Consider the following 17,319-nt stretch of genomic DNA (forward strand, 5'->3'; position numbering starts at 1 on the left):
ATGGAGACAGCCAAAGTGCCCATCAACTGAAGAATGGATAAACAAACTGTGGTATATACACACAAGGGAATATTATGCTGCCTTGAAGAATAACAAGGAAGCTACAAGCCACCCCATAACATAGATGAACCTTGAGGACATTATGTTGAGTGAAATTAGTCAGTCACAAAAGGAGAAATACTACATAGGATCACTACTGTAAAAGACTAAGAAAAACAACCCTTACTAAAGGGGGGTGGATTCTTTGCTGGTTGCTGGGGTGTGGGGTTGGGGTGAGGGATGGGAGGCAAAGGTGGAGCACAGGGCAGGGAATAGACACAGGACAGTTTGGGCACTGGGGAGGGGGCCAATATATAAGAAGGGAGAGGGGAATGGAAAAACAAAGCGGATGGGAGAACAAATAGCCAGGTTTGCAAGGGCTAAGAGGGACAGAGGTAAATAAAGATGTATGCACAACCTTGAAACAACAGGGCTCTGGGACATAGGGATTGAGACATGGTGGAATGGGGAAAAGGGGGTAAATAATGTTAAGACTTGGCTGTCTTTTGAATCTCAGTTTTCCTTGCGTTACATTATAAAATAGACACTGGAGGGGGAGAGAAAGGAATAGCCCGAAATATCAACATAGAAAGGTTTTAAGTCCATCTTCTGCCTATAATTGATTGGAATATCTAAAACAGGGCTACAAATTGCCCAGTGACGGAGGATTCCTGAACAGCATCCAGAATCTTCAGAGGTGGGAAATTTCCACTTGAAAGGATTGGCAGACCAACCTGCAGTAGCTAGAAGAACAGAAGAACTTCTTGAAAAAAAGACCAACAGGAAAAATACAAAACAATATAGGCAGATCAACTGATTACTACAAGAACAAGCAAGTTGCTCACCCAAGAGACATCAAGGGAAGTGGTCGGTTCCCCTCAGAGCAAACCCCCTTCCAAGACTAAGACTCAGTGGGAATACACACTCTGATTGGTGAACATGTTCGTCACCGATAAGGGGAAGTGAGGGAAAAATGGCAATGAAGCTGTGAGCTAAGGCCTACAACATTCAATATACTCCTGAGAACATGGGTGGAGACCTGGTTGGCCAGCAGTGTGGCAAGACCTGGGGACTCTTGGGCCCAGAGTCAGTGACATAGCCACAGAGGACTAGAGCGGAGAGTGAAGTGTCCAGCTGAAAAGAAGAGAGGGCATATGCACAAGAACATCCACACTTGACCTGGCTTCAATGACTGGATGATCAGAGCTCAACTAGAAGAAGAAAGAAGAGTAAAAAAAGAGTTAATCTTGTACAATTTGATGAACTTGACCTACACCTATGGATGCAGTAGCTCAAAAGAGGGAACAAATCTTTATAGCGAGGATCATTTCTACCCCCTCCATACACAGAGTAGATAGGGATGGGCAACTTGGACATTAGCTACCCAAAAGGGGGACTACAAAGCAAGAAGTGACTGGCTTACAAGCTTTCAAGAAGGAATCTAGATCCAGAGGGCGTGGAGGAAGGTAGAATCTCCACTGATTAGTATCTAATCTGTCTAGGCGGGGCTGATGAAAGGAGATGCAGATAGGTCTCTCATGATACAACAGTAAATAATTGTTATCAGGACTGACTGTGAAGGTTAGAAATATAAAAGTAGACATTTTGGGGCAAAGGGAGGGGAGTGATTAACCTTGCAGTCTAGGAGCGGAGGTCCCTGGGACCATCAAGGGAGAAGAGCGGAGAACGGGACCCTACCCAGAGAAGCAGTGACACCTGAGATGGAGGCAGAGACAATGACATGGAGAGATGGAGTGGCTGGGGGCTCTAGACCCAGAGATGAAGAGGGGCTGTATTTTGGCAACCGGGGGGCAGGCTTGCAGGGTATACCCTTTGGTTGGTTGATGATGCATGGTGGGGATTTTAACCATGGCAATGAAAGGATATACAATAGCATGAATGTAAAACTAATGTTCTCCCGTGTAAACTATCACATAATTCACAATAAAACATAAAAAAAAAAACAATTAAGTATCGCAAAAGAATTTCTAATAGAGGAAAAATATATCTGTATCAACAGAAGTAACTAAAATAAGTGGGGAAAAGCATCTTGGAAATTCTTATTCCAACAGCAAATGCTATTTTTCAGACACTTTGATCTCAGAGCCAAAGTGAATCTAAGTACTGAACCCATATTTGAAAATCACTCAGGAATGAGTTTATTATACACAGTCAAAGGAAACGGTAGTCAAAGACAAGCACACATGAAAACAAAGGCCATGAGCAGACCAGAGACAAACACACTAACTAGTGTGTGTTCCTTTCTACAGCTCTCCAGCTACTGACACAGCTACCTGTGGAGAAATAACGGTATACACTTCCCATGTGTTCTGTATCATAAAAGAAACCAGGGTTAAAAGTCAAAACCCCTTACCTAGTCAGTTTTGACTCACAGCCACCCTTTGAGATGGGTAGAACTCGGAAACACAATGTTTCTGAGGCTATAAATTTTATGGGAGAAGACAGCCTCACCTTTCTCCCCTGGAATAGCAAGTGGGTTCAAATCGCCAACCTTTTGGTTAGCAGCTGAGTGCTTTAAGTACTAAACCACTTGTTGTTATTGTTTAAAGTGCCAGCGAGTCAGTTACAACTCACAGCGATCCTGTATGTGGTTTCTGAGGCCATACACCTTTACAGGAGCAGAAAGCCCCAGTGTTCTCTGGTGGAGCAGCTTGGATGCTCAAACTGATGACCCTGTAGTTGGTAGTCCGGTACCTATCCTACAGAGCCACGATGCTCCCTAGTACGTCACTTTGTTGTGAAGTGCCATCGAGTCAGTTCCGATTCATAGTGACCCTGTATAGGGTTTCCAAGGAGCTGCTGGTGAGTTACAATTGTCAACCTTGTGTGCAAACTGGGCTCTTTCAAATGAGGGTCAGCCAGTTTCATAACGTAGTGCACTATGCCATTTCTGTTCTCAAAATGGCACAGAAGATTAAGTGTTGGGTTGCTAACCACAAGGGCAGGAGTTGAAACCCACCAGCTGCTCCAAGGCAGAATCATGAGGCTGTCAGAAACCCTAAGGTACAGCTGTGTTGTGCCACATACAGCCATTGTAAGTCAGAACTGCCTCAGAGGCAATGAGTTTGTTTTGTCAGTCACTACTCACAAACTCTGACACTTCTTCCATCCTGTTATCTCAGACATCCCAGCACTAAGTCTCCCTGTCTTGGGGTCCTTCCCATTTCATCATTTGCATGACCACCAACCTACTTTACATGCTAATCCCTGGCCTACACACAAGGAGGTTCTGCCTGGGTGGGGTGATATAAAGTCCTATTCAAATGCAAGAGCTACCCAATGGGTTTCCCTTCTTGCCACCCTTGTCTCTGGCTTATTTTTCCTAAACACTACTTGATATTTTCACTTTACTCTTCACAGAAAATCAATTACTTCCCACTGAGGATAAAGGAAGAATAAAATTCCTGCATCTCCTCAGGTATCTCTTGCCCCCTCCCACCTCCATGGATATTAATCTACCTTTCAATCTCATCCCCCACTAAACTCCTACACCCACCTTCTACACCACCATACTGATGTCCTCTAACCTTATGGGTCTGTTGAAAAGAGATGGCTGCCTTCTGCCAGGGCCATGCAAGACCAATGAGCAAGAATTGGCAAGGTACCTTAATTTGCTGGTGTCTTTTCTCGGAGTGGGGCATGAGCATGAGACAGGCCAAGGCAAAGGCTGGGAGCTCTAGCTGGACATACTGCCTGGCAACACCAATCATGTCGAGGTCATCTGAAACTGGGCATCTTCAAGAGATCACATCTGCCGATTAATGAGCTGACAGGGTTACAGATTACACCAGTCTCTACAGCTTGTCTCGGCTGTTACCTTTATAATAAAGGCTTTCAATCATTTTAAACACTGAAGTGCTGGAACACAGTACGGGGTTAGTAATAAGTACATCAAGTCTACTCCGGCATTCTTCATGAGATCAGAGCGCATCTACCGGAACATAGGTCACCATACGCTACCATGATTACAGCTGAAAGCCTACGTTAGGGGCTACTGAGTCAGTTTCAACTCAATGACCCTACACACTACACTGCCTGGTCCTGCACCATCCTCACAATTGTGACTGTGTGAGTGTATTGTTACAATTACTGTGTCAATCCCTCTCACTGAGGGGCTTCCTCTTTCACCGACCCTCTACCAAACATGATATCCTTCTCCAGGGACTGGTCCCTCCTGATGACAAGTCCAAAGTAGGTAAGACAAAGTGTCACCATCCTGGCTGCACTTCTAAGGCAGATGTGTTCATTCTTCTGGCAATCGATGATATATATTCAATATTTTTTGCCAACACCATAATTCAAAGGCATCGATTCTTCTTTGGTCTTCCTTATTCACTGTATAGCTCTCACATGTATGTGAAAATCTACACACGCCAACACATAATTACAAATCTACATTGACTGATAATCTGCACGACTACGCATTGCAAGCCAACGCATGTCTAAAGATAAGTTCTCAAAAAACTCAACTAAAAATGCATAAGACCGCACTGTGTGAGCTAAGGCAGTCAGAAACAGTACCTTACGTCTTCATTAAAATTCAGTACTAATTTTAGAGAATGCTTATTAAATACGCTTACTAGTTGTACCTCACTTGGAAAACAGACACTGTAAAAATAACAGATAATTAAATTACAAAAATAAGTGAGTTGTTTAGCTTCCCAACAAGAGGAATTGCTCATAAAAGATATTTACCAGAAAGGATTTTTATAAGCACATGTACGTCTCTCCCAGCACAATTTCTATGTTTCGGTAGGAAAACAAGGATTTTACTTACTCTAAGACAGCAATGAGACTCTCACAGCATTCCGATAACTGAGTCGGACTTAAAGGACACGAGGCTGAAGATAAAAGAGACCATGATATGGCACACATACACACAGATAACTATAAAATCATAGTGTCGATGCTTCAGAAGGCAAAGGGACAGTACCTGAAAGTAGGGGTATCTGTATCACACGCTGCCACGCTTTGCTAAAGTAAGGAACCTGTGGAGATCAATGCATTCATGAATTTACGTCTGAGAAAGAAAGAACTTGTTTCATTTTCCTGGCAAAGAACTCAAAGCTCATATTCTGGATGTTCAGACTAAAGACACAAATTGGCATCTCCTTGTTTGAGATCATTAGGATGTTAGGGTAATTCTCTTTTTAACTGCATACCACAGGATCTTACTATAAAATCCTGATTGCTTCATTATTGCTCTATTCTGCAAAAAGGCTTCGAACCCAATGTTTATATGAGTTTAATAGATGCCATACATTGCTTGGGGCTTAAGAAGGAAAAGAAGACAACAGAAAGAATTTGAATAAGATGAAAAAGTTGACATAAACTGCCATCAGAGGAGTGGCTAAGTGAGCTAGCCATCCGCTGCTGTAAAGTTAGTTCTGAATCACAGCGACCCTATAGGACAAAGTAGAACTGCTCCATACGGTATCCGAGGCTGTAAAATCTTTATGGGAGCAGATAGCCTCATCTTTCTCACTTGGAGCAGCTGGTGGGTTTGAACCGCTGACCTTACAGTCAGCAGCCCAACACTTTACTCACCCCACCACCAGGGTTCCCTGTGAATGAGCTTCAGTACATCTAGACTGTAGTTTATCACACCAGCAATGGAATTGTGGAAGCTTGGAATCTTTTAACAATTACCAGATCGTGACAAAGAGACACGAAATGAACACATGCTGTTGGGAAAATGGCACCCATAGACTTGCTCAGCACATGAGCCATCAACCCTTCGATTTGTCAATGATGCACTGTTGAGAGAGGTGTGCTTATATATGGAATACCCAGAAGACGCAAGCACACACAAATTAGTGGTTGCCAGGGACTGGGGTCAGGAAGGGATGAGGGATGCCTACTAATGGGTCTAAGGCTTCTTTTTTGGGTGATGAAAATGTGCTCAACTGACTGTGGTGATGCTTAGTAACTATGAGAACAGAATAAGAACCACTGAACTGCACATTTTAAAAGTGTGAATTTTATGACTTATATGATTTATATGAATTACAGCTCAGTTTTTAAAAAATGGGATAGATCTGTATGCTGATATGGAAACAACCTTCAAGACACCATTATTACAAGCAAAACATACTGCTTAGAATATGACTACATTTATATGTATAAAAATGGATGTGTGTGTGTATAGATACAAGTACATATGCTGGTGTGTTAATAAGAAAACCATGGAAGGATGTGTAAGAAATTATAAACAGTAGCCACCTTTGGGGAGACAATAGAGAAGGATTTTCATGTTTTGCATAGTCTATGTCTACATTGTAACTTATTCAACTTAAATTAAGTATGCATCTAAATATATATTTATTATAATGATTATGTGTAGCTTGTGAAATTTAAAGTTCTGATGATGCTACATAAATACATAATTAAAACAAATGACACCTTGGCAAATGTCACCATGATGGAGACAACGTAAATGGAGCTAGGTCCCTTGAGGCCTGGAGTCCTGGAGAGATGAGGCCATCAAGGAAGTGACATCAGAGCTGAGCGTCCAGGGTTCAGCCACCACTCTGGCGGAACATCAACCACATGGGACAGGTCACTCTGCTCTTTAGTGAGAATTGTTTACTTACACCTCAGTACACCCAGTCACCATACCGGAGTTTGAAGGTTCTAGTCAATAAACTGGCTTTTAAAATCTACATACCTGCCATAAAGAATGGATGCTAGAAATAGCTGTTAAGACTTTTCTTAGATAAGGAATCTGTAAAAAAAAATTTTTTAAGTTATGAACAAACAAAATTATAAACCTCAACACCAAAAGTCAAGACGTAGAAAGTTGAAAAAGGCATCAGTAAAATTAATCTTTGATGAGACCTGCCAGAGGAAGTTTGCTTACAAATTCATAGTTATCAAAAGAGGCCAGAGAACCTTTCCTTTTTCAGACATATAATTTATGTCTTTTTTTTTTGAGTTGGTATTTTCTCTGATCCAGCACCAAGTCCTTTTAAGTTTGGCCCGAACTCAATGAGAGTGAATGTGTTTTCAGTAAACATCTGGCCAGTTCCCGGGATCAATGCACGATGCACAGGACACGCTGTGTGAAAGTTGGAAACACGCTGTGGCCGAGGGCATCGAGTCTCCCTTACCATGTTGAAGCCAAGTAGCTTCTGCAAAAGCCCATTCCAGAGCTGCAGGTCATAGATGTTGTATTCTAAACAGAGTTCGGCCACCAACCTCACCGCCTGCAGTCAAACAGAAAAACATCACTGCTTCCAGACATCAGTAACTTAAACCCACTTTGAGAATGGGAGAAAAGCTTCAATACCCACTGCCATCGAGCAGATTCTGACTCATAGTGACCCTGCACATCTTTATAGGAGCAGACAGCCTCCTATATCTCACTCAGAGCAGCTGGTGGGTTTCAACTGCTGACCGTGTGGTTAATGGCCCTATGCCTAGTCCACAGCGCCAGCCGGGCTCTTCCTTAATCTGAAGAAGACAGAGAATCTAGGTGTCTCTGCTGCCTAATTTCATTGAAGGCCCCCACCACTCTAACGGAAGTGAAAAAACAAAGGGATTCTTCTTTTCTTATCATCATGGACTCACGATCAGCATCTCAGACACTCCCCCTTTTTCTTCCTTTGATCCATGCATATCATTTTCCCTTTGACCTCACATACCATCCCCACAGAAGGCTACATTATTCCATAGGCAGCTGGGAAGAAAGGAAAAACGCCCTTCTCTACGCAGAATCATCACCGCCACCATCCGTTGCTACGGAAGCAACTCTGACACATTCCACTGGGTTTCCCAAAGGTAATACATCAGAAGCAGATCGCCAGGCCTTCCTTCCAAGGCGCCTCTGTGTGGAGTCAAACTTCAACCTTTCATTGGGTAAGCAGCTTAGTGCTGGACCCTCTGTACTACCCAGAGCCTAGGACGGTCAGTTTCTTCTTCCATCTACAGGAGAGCATGGTGGGCCTGGGAAAGAGCTTATCAAAGTGTTCCCCTGTTCATGAGAATGACTTTGGCCCTTGGGCTTTAAAATAGAGGTAAGGGACCTTCCACGTTGTTTTAACCACCCAAAAGGAAAGAGGAGGAAACTTGTTCAGGGACAGTGGATCTCTCTGGAGTGTCTTTTGGAAATCTGAGAGTCGTGGCGGGTGGGCGGCTGAATGGGCATAACGGTGTCTGTGAAGATGGATTCAGCACGGGATTGCTGGGGTACGTACCAGGGATTCATGGCTGTGGTTTTTCCACAGACCCTTAATCATTCCTTCTTTCGGGCTGTTGCAGAATAATTCATACGTGATGGGAATATTCAAAGTCTCAAATGATGCCAGGAAGGTTATACATTTCAAATATGATCTGGAAAACACAGGCACTTGTAGGTCACACTGACATCGAAGATAAAAGCTACCAGATGGAAATATTAGGTTAAGCCAGTTTGTTCTTAAAAGTCCACTTGGAGTTTTGAAATATTGAGTACTATATTAAAACAGCAACAATATTAAAAATAATTTGAGCAAGATGAAGAAAAACATTCAGTTTCTAAATGTCCATAAGAAATTACAAACACAAGATGTTCTCAGCAGTCTATTTCCCCTCTGCCAAAATATCAGGAATGACAGTCAAGACAGCAAAAGACAGACTCTGCCCTCTGATGAGTTCAGGGGCTTCACAGCTACACTCCCCCCACAGGGTCTGTTTCTTCTGTCTTAAGACAGTGTTATAAAACCTTTCATGAGTTCACAATTTTAGTGTTCACTAACACATACCACAAAGTTATAGTGAGCACTGAATAGGTATCTTCGTACATTTCTAAAATTCTACTTACTTCACTTCTTCAATTGGTTTTTTGAAGAGAGACTCTACAGTCTGCTTGTCAGCCAAATAAAGGAGACACTGAAGAGCCCGTGTTCTGTGGGCAAACGTTAACTGGCGCGATCCCAGAGTCTGTAAAAGCAGAGCGGTTTGGTGAGTTAGTGCCTGCATGCGATGGGTGGGTACACAAGTTTCACCTTAGGCAACATGACAGCATGAAATCTGATGGAAGTCAGTTTCTGTCCTGAAGGAATCCACAGTAGACAACAGTAGCTCTCAAAGTCAGGTCCATGAATCCTTGTTGTGTGGTGGGTATCCCTATGGTCCTTTTTGGGGAGGGGGCAGGTAGTGAAAACTATGTTCATCATTATCATCAAACTACCAGTTGTCCTCAAGTCAATTCCAACTCATGCAACTCCATGTGTGCATCACAGTAGAACTGTGCTCCATGAGGTTTTGAATGGCTAATTTTCAGGAAGTAGATCACCAAGCCTTTCTTCGAAGGCGCCTATGGATAGACTAAAATCTCCCATCTTCTGGTTAGCAGCTGAGAATGTCAACTGCACCCCCCAGGGACTCCTTTCTAGAAGCCTTAAGCTGCACTTTCCCTTTTCACTGCGTTAATATTCGCACAAAAGGAGCAAGAGCAGTGCTGGGTGAGACTGCTGGTACTGGTGCGTGAATCACGGCAGTAGCAACACACTGGAGTGGGAGTCACTGCAGTCTTCAGCACTGCGCACACACTGTACTGCCAGCAAAAGGTAACCTTCACCAAGAATGTCCTTGACTAGGTAGTGAAGGTTGACTTTACTAAGCCTTAAGGTTTATATATATATATATATATATATATATATGGATTCAAATATAACATAATATGGAGTCCTGGTATGGCGCTGTGGGTTAATGCGTCAGACTGCAAAGCCATTTGAACTGCAAGGTAGGCAGTTCAAGCTCACCAGTGGCTCCTCGGAAACCCTATACAGGGTCGCTATGGGTTGGAACAGACTCGACAGCACTTAACAACAACAACAACATATATATACATATATATAGTGTAAAACAATGTAAGTTCACATTTGAATACACATACAGATGCGTGTTTAAGACTGTTGTTAAGTGCCATCAAGTCAGTCCTGATTCATAGCAACCATATATAGCATTTCTGAGGAGCAGCTGGTGGATTGAACAGCCAACACGGTGGATTCCACGTTAAGATGAGTTCACTAAAATTTACATATACTAATAGGGAGTCCTGGTGTGGTGCTGTAGGATAAGCAATGAATTGCAAAGTGGTTCGGGTTGCAAGGTTGGCTCCAGGCGCTCCTTAGAAACCCAAAAACAGGGTTGCTCTGAGTTGAAATCGACTCAAAGCACTTAGCAACAGCCAACAGAGAGTCCTGGTGGTGCAGTGGTAAAGTGCTGAGCTGCTAAGCAGTTTGTCCGTGGGACAAACGTGGCAGTCTGCTTCCCTAGAGTACAAATAGCTTTGGAAACCTCGAGGCAAAACTATAAAACAATGTCATATTTTGACCATGTTTAAGTTTGGAAAAATACAGCTCTTTTCCATATAAATATTAACATGTTATTTTTTAATGGCTTGACAAAGAATTGCTTTTGTTTAACTTTCTATTCTAAAACGGCATGTACTGGAGATAGAACCCCATTCACAAAAGCTCCTAGGGGTCCTCAGTCATGTTTTTAAGGGTGTAAAATGTTCCTGAGAACAATTGCTGGTTTGCAGGTAATCAGAGCTATACAAGTAAACAAGTACCACAATAGCTGAGCTGCTGTTGCTAATTGTCACTAAGATGGTGCCAACTAAGTGACCCTACGTAGGGTTCAAGAGTGCAGCTGGTGGGTGGGTTTGATCTATCAGCCTTGTGACCAGCAGTCCAGTGCTTATCCTAGAGGGCCACACCAGGCTCACAATAATAAAATTGTTAGCTACCTGGGAGGAAGGAGGAAGAGACAGTGTAAGAATTCCAGGCCATGGAAACATGTGTACGTATTCGTAGGGCAAAGAGGCCCTAGGGCCTTGAGAACTCGAAACTAAAGCTTTAGTCTTGCCAGTTTAGAGGGTGGGAACGGTGGCGTGAGAGCAGTGGGTTGGGAATGTTGATTGGCCTAATACCACAGGGAGGTCATACCTGTGAATGCAGATAACCTGTGAGAACTGTCAACAGGTGGCTCATTTCATTTGCTCAGCAGGATGTCATGGGAGCAGCCCAGCATGACAGTGTCCTTGTTTATGAAGGAAGGTATACTCTGAATAAGGCTGTGCACAAACATGGCTATTGTAATGTTCTACTAAAGACCCCAGGCATGGGAGACACACAGGGAAACAAACGAAGGCTGTGACGCAGAGATGAGCATGGACCCTGCTTCCAGAACTTACAACTGTAGATGTTGCAAACACAAACAGCATTCTTGAGCTGTAATCAATTGGTCGAGACAGAAGGAGGTACAAGACTCTGGAAAAAAACAATTAAAAAAATATATCACAGTTATTCTCCTAAGTGTAATGGAAACCCTTCAGGAACGGTTACTGATCAGAGTGTGGTGATAGTGCGGGTGTGCTGTGGGGTTGGTTCCGACTCCTGCAGATGAGAGTATAAGCCGTGTTTAATGCCAGGGAAATATGAAGAGTCTTGAAATGGCAGACATTTTGTGACCTGTGCATTTACTACTACAGCACAAATCATAACAAAAATAAAATTATACTTCTATTTTAATTTAGTGGTAGATTACCAGAACAACAGGCTTGTTTCACCATCCACAGACAAAGTCATTCGACATGCCAATGTAGGCCTAAAGGTTTACAGGTCAATGACAATTTTGCTTTCCCCTGGAAGCTGTCTTTTCTTAGAAGCCACGATAGTGCTACAGTTTTCAAATGCTAAATCACCCAAACTGCTCTGCAAAAGAAATACCCAGAAATGTACTTCCATAAGAATTAGAGCAAGGGCAGTTCTCCTCTGTCACATGAGGCACTGTGAGTCAGAATTGACTTGAAGGCAAGAAACAATTTTTTCTTAAGTTTCTTTGTAGCTTAAGAGGACAATAAACGCAGGCCACATTCTCCATAACTTTTAATGTCTGATTTAAAATTTTTCCTATTTAGGAAAGTAATGCATATCATTACTATAAAGTATATTGAATTCTACACATGGGGAATTTGGCATTTGAGTACCCAGCACTTTGTGGTTAGTGGCCCATTTCACCCTCCTGCCTCAGGACTGGCTGCCTATCCCCAGAGGTATGCAGGCAGGGCAGGCACACAGGAGACACTGTAGGTGAGCCTGCAGAGGGAAAAGGCAGGAAGGGAGGAAATGGGCATGAAGTTGGTTTTGGGGATTTCCTTGATGGAATTTTTTTTCTTCTTTGAACTGCTTCTGAGAAATTCTATGTAGCTGGTTCAGTTCTACATTCCCGGAACTCCCTCTTGCTTGGACAAAGGTGCCCTACCCAAGCAGGACACAATGGGCCTCCAGAGGAACGGAAGGTACAGAGTGAGTGGCTTGGCGAGGCTGCCAGTGCAGGTAGCTCTGCTCTGAATCAGGAAAAAATGGTTTTCTTGGATTCATCTCTCCACGGCCGTCAAAGCTTGCCACGGCCAAGAACGAGGCTGAAGCCTCTTTGACCACTTGACCTACATTTAGTCTAGGTCAGGAACAGCAAAAAGCTGGCATGTGTGCCCCTACTCCCTAACCCATGCCCATGTCAGGCATCAATAGCGGGTTACCATATTCTCTCTAATTTGGGTCCAGATAGTCTTCTCAGCAGAGCAAGCCTTGACCAATTGGATTTGGCACATTAGATAAAATCACCATGGTCTCAGTCTTAGGTTACAAGAGCACGCGGAATCATGGTGGAGGTGGTGCTTATGTGCCGTGGAGTTGGTTCCAGCTCATAGCGACCCTGTACAGGGTTTCCAAGGCTGCAAATCTTTACGGGAGCAAAAAGCCTCATCTTTCTCCCACGGAACAGCTGGTAGTTTCGAACTGCTGACCCAGAGGTTAGCAGCCCAATTTGTAACATCTACGCTACCAGAGCTCCTTATACGGAATCCTAGTGACCCATATTTGGACCAATCCAGGTCACCACGGAAAGCAACCATTTAGGGGTCTGGGACCAGATTCCGAGCTAATAAAAGTTTTTCTCTGGTTGAGGTATACTCTCTAGAAGTTTTGGTGGGCTCACAAATTCTGGATATTGGCTGTCAGAAGACACGGATATTCATAGCTATACAGCAATAAATCAGTTATTCCCAGGCACTCGGCCCATCACATCAAAAAAGTCATTTAAAAACCACCTTTTGCTAAACACATTATTAACATACCTACTGAACGTCAAGCTATAGACAAACACAAGAAAGAAAGATACCTGCGTAGTGAGTCATCTTCTTTAAGTTCAAATAATTCTGAAGGTGTCTTTGAAAAAAGACAGAAAGAAAAGTCAAAAGCTGAACAAAGTTGGTGACTATAAAAGCTTATGAAAATTTATTTGACGAAAAACCCAAAGTCCAAAAATTAGGTTCATATAGAAGAAATGACAATGTAAGTAATTAATTTATGAAGAAGTTTTTTGTTTCTTAGCTCAAGATGGGTTTAGTCACGTCCATTGACTGAAAAGATATTGACAAACACTGTGTACCAGGCACAATTCTAGGCTGGAGGATTGGCAACGAGAACATAAATCTTCCTGTCCTCATGCAGCTTACCTTTGTCCAACTACTTTTAAAAGGAATGGCTCGATGAATTTGAAATGAGTAATCTACTAATTCAGTATATAGTTATGGAGAGTTACCAAAGCGTTGGGCACATACAGACTAAACCTCAAGGGACTTACAGTTCAGTACTCCACATTTATGTCTAAGTTAAAACATCTATAAATGCTGGTTTCTAAGGACCAGTCAGATATTCCACGTGGCCTACCTATGCTTCTAACTCCGCTGCCTTCATTGAAACACCGTCTTTGCTGTTTAGTAAATATGAAAACCCCCGGCAGAACTGAATGCCAGGTACTCATTACAAGACTTAAGGTCGTGTTAGTAGTATCATTTTTTTCCCCTAAGGTTTTATTGTGGATTAAGTGAAAGCTTACAGGGCAGATCATCAGTTTTACATTCAACAAATCATACACCTTGTTTCATTACAATAATTATAATCCCCTCCACATACCATCAGTTAACAGTATTTCTCTTTACTCATTTTAGCTCTTTTTAGAAAAAAAACAACAACACTCAGGCATATATAATAATTTACACCACACCAAAGGGCACATTCTGCAAGTCTGCTTCCTGGCCACCAGCTCTTAGTCCCTGTCTTCACATGAATCTAGAGTCCTCAGCTGCTCCCTCTTCCCATGTCCCCATCTCTGTGTACATTTCTGGTGTCACTGGTTCTCTGGATAGGGTCCCACATTCCACTCGTGCACTTCTCCCTTAATGGTCCTAGGGTCCTCTGTTCCTGGTCTGTAAGATTAACTACCCCCCCGTTTTTGTTATAAAACATCTACCTTTAGAGTTGTGACAATCGTAATTAGTCATGATAACAATTACTCACTATTGAATCATAAGAATCTTATCCCCATCTCTTTTAACTAGACAAGATGAAAACTATTCAGTGGGGACTCTATCTTCCCTCACACACTCTTAAACTAAACTTGTCCTTGAAACCTTGTAAGCCAGTCAGTCACTGCATACCTTTATCGTCCCCTCATTTTAGGTAGCCAGTGTCTAAGTTTCCCGTCCCTATCTACCCTGTGTACAGAGGGAAATATGATTTCTTTTCAAACAGTTTTTTTGAAGATATCTGTCAAGGTGGATGCAAGAATTTTAAAAGTTACCTACTAGGCTCTACATGAAAACATGGAAGAAACAGTACAGAAAATGTTATATCTATATCTTTGAATCTTATCCTAAGTTTTTTATGCTAATGAAGTATTCAAAAGAACTGACATTATGTTCTTCCTGGTGTGATGTTCTGAAAAGAGCACATCATCTATGTAGTATTCTTGCAAAAATAAATAAGAGGGCTTCAAGAAGTCTGTGAAAAAATTCCATTATCTTTTCATTCCCTTTTTACCTAACTTTCTGAAGCCCCCAGATATTACCTGAGTCTAATCAAGGAAACACCAGCAAAGCCAACATTTTACAAATCCACTGGCCTGACTCCTTTGTCCCAAAACAATTAAAGAGATTCAAGGGATTATCCAACTGACGCCAAACAGGAAAGAGAAGGGGGATTTGTAGAGGACTAGGATATGAACCCTTGAACAATTATGAAAGGAAAGACATTAAGTGTGGAGTAGAGAAACAGACACTAAACCATCCATGTGGGTATCGCCCTTACAAGCAAGTAATCATGCACCTCCACACGTCATAACTGATGGCACAGTACCGCTTATAGTGAACTCTAGTCCAAAACAAACACTTTAATTGAATCTTCTCACAAGGAACTACCACCATCTGAACACTTTAATTGAATCTTCTCACGAGGAACTACCGCCATGTGTCACACTGTTGCACTATGGTAGCTTGTGTGCTGCTGTAGTTCTGGAAGTTATGTCATTAGTACTTTACATACCAGACAGGTCACCCAAGGTGGACAGGTTTTCAGTGGAGCTTCCAGACGAAGAGAGACTAGGAAGGAGAGGCAGACCGCTTTTGAAAGGTTAGTCACTGAAAACCTTACGGAGAGCAGCAGAACACTGTCAGGTAGTCCCAGAAGATCAAACCCTCAGGATGGAAGGCAATCAAATAAGAATGAGGACGAGATGCCTCCTCAAAGGAGACTTGACCTTAATGCTGTGGATGGAACAAAGCATTTATCGATGGCACAAAACTCAAAATGAGAAACAGCTGCAAACATCCAGTAATAATATGAAGGTAGAAGGTATGAATATGAATCCAGGAAAAGTGGAAGTTGTAAAAACTGAAATGGAATGCATAAAGATTGGTATCTTAGGCATTAGTAAGCTGAACTGAATTGGTATTGGCCATTCTGAACTGGATAATCATATGGTTTACTCAGCTGGAAAGGACAAATTGGAGAGGAATGATGATGTCACATTCATTGTCAAAATCTATCTTGAAATACAGTGCTGTCTGTGATAGGATAACGTGCATATGCCTATAAAGAAAACTAGCTAGTACCTCTATTATTCAAATTTATGTACCAACCACTAAAGTCAGTGATGACGAAACTGAAGAATTCTCGATGGCACTTAACAACAATAACCAACTTGTTTACTATGAAACTGATCAAATATATGCATTAATTATTACTGATGATTGGAATGTGAAAGTTGGAAACAAACAGGAAGGATCAACAGTTGGAAAACAGGGCCTTGGTGACAGAAACAATGGTAGAGATTGCGTGATAGAATTTTGCTGGTTAACAACATAAATAGTAACAAAACACATGTACCTCACCAGAAGGAATACACAGGAATCAAACTGACTACGTTTGTGCAGAGATGACAAAGAAGCTCAAAAGCATCAGTCAAACTAAGGCCAGGGGCCAAGTGAGGAACAGGCCATCAACTGCTCATATGCAAGTTCAGGCTGAAGCAGAAGAAAATTAAAACAAGTCCCCAAGAGTCAAAAATATGACCTTGCAAAATATACCCCACCTGAATTTAGAGACCATGTCAACAACAGAATCAATTCATTGGAGAAAAACAAGGCTCCTGGAATTGGTGGAATACAAACTGAAAAGTTTCAACAAACTGATGCAGGGTTGACGGTGCTCATTCGTTTATACCCAGAAATGTGAAAGACCTAGACAACTGATTGGAAGAGATATATATTTGTGCCCATTCCAAAGAAAGGTGGTACAACAAAACGTGGAAATCAATGAATAATATCATTAATATCACATGCAAGTAAAATTTTGCTGAAGGTCATTTTACACATGGTGGTAGCAGTACATTAACAGGGAGCTGCCAGAAATGCAAGTCAGATTCAGAGGAGGGTGTGGAATGAGGGATATCATTGCTGATGTCAGATAAATTTTGGCTGAAAGTAGAGATCATTAGAAAGATGTTTAATTGTGCTTTTTGACTATAAAAGCCATTTGACTGTATGGACTGTAACAAGCTAAGTATGGAACACACTGAGAAGAATGGAAAGTCCAGAACACTTACTGCATCTATAAGGGACCTGAACATAGAGCAAAAGGGGACAATGAATGGTTTAAAATCAGCAAAGTTTGTTTGCTAGGGTTGTACTCTTTCACCACACTTATTCAATCTGTATGATGAGCAAATAATTCAAGAAGATGGATTATACGAAAAATGTGACATCAGGGTTGGAGGAAGACTCATTAACAACCTGTGATATGCAGGTGACCCATCTTCTTTGCTGGAAAGTGAAGACAATTTGAAGTACTAACTGTATGTAAAGAAAATGAAAAACCTCACAACTGGATCAATAAATAACATCATGATAAATGGAAAAAATACTGAAGT

At 42.0% G+C, this 17,319-nt stretch overlaps 1 protein-coding gene across 1 annotated transcript in view; it reads right to left on the bottom strand.

Moving 5' to 3' along the window:
• The window catches only part of KNTC1 (kinetochore associated 1), a 141,721-nt gene that overhangs the window by 31,200 nt on the left and 93,202 nt on the right, over window positions 1-17,319 (bottom strand). Inside the window, exons 51-59 of the mRNA XM_006865485.1 lie at window positions 13,231-13,277; window positions 11,243-11,318; window positions 8,861-8,979; window positions 8,256-8,391; window positions 7,170-7,265; window positions 6,728-6,784; window positions 4,994-5,048; window positions 4,838-4,901; window positions 3,666-3,795 (exon numbers count right to left, since the gene is read on the bottom strand). Of these exons, the coding sequence (XP_006865547.1) occupies window positions 3,666-3,795; window positions 4,838-4,901; window positions 4,994-5,048; window positions 6,728-6,784; window positions 7,170-7,265; window positions 8,256-8,391; window positions 8,861-8,979; window positions 11,243-11,318; window positions 13,231-13,277 (780 nt within the window). The remainder of the gene's footprint in view (window positions 1-3,665; window positions 3,796-4,837; window positions 4,902-4,993; window positions 5,049-6,727; window positions 6,785-7,169; window positions 7,266-8,255; window positions 8,392-8,860; window positions 8,980-11,242; window positions 11,319-13,230; window positions 13,278-17,319) is intronic.

The sequence above is a fragment of the Chrysochloris asiatica genome, unplaced genomic scaffold, assembly GCF_000296735.1.
Source record: "Chrysochloris asiatica unplaced genomic scaffold, ChrAsi1.0 scaffold00078, whole genome shotgun sequence".
Taxonomy (NCBI): domain Eukaryota; kingdom Metazoa; phylum Chordata; class Mammalia; order Afrosoricida; family Chrysochloridae; genus Chrysochloris; species Chrysochloris asiatica.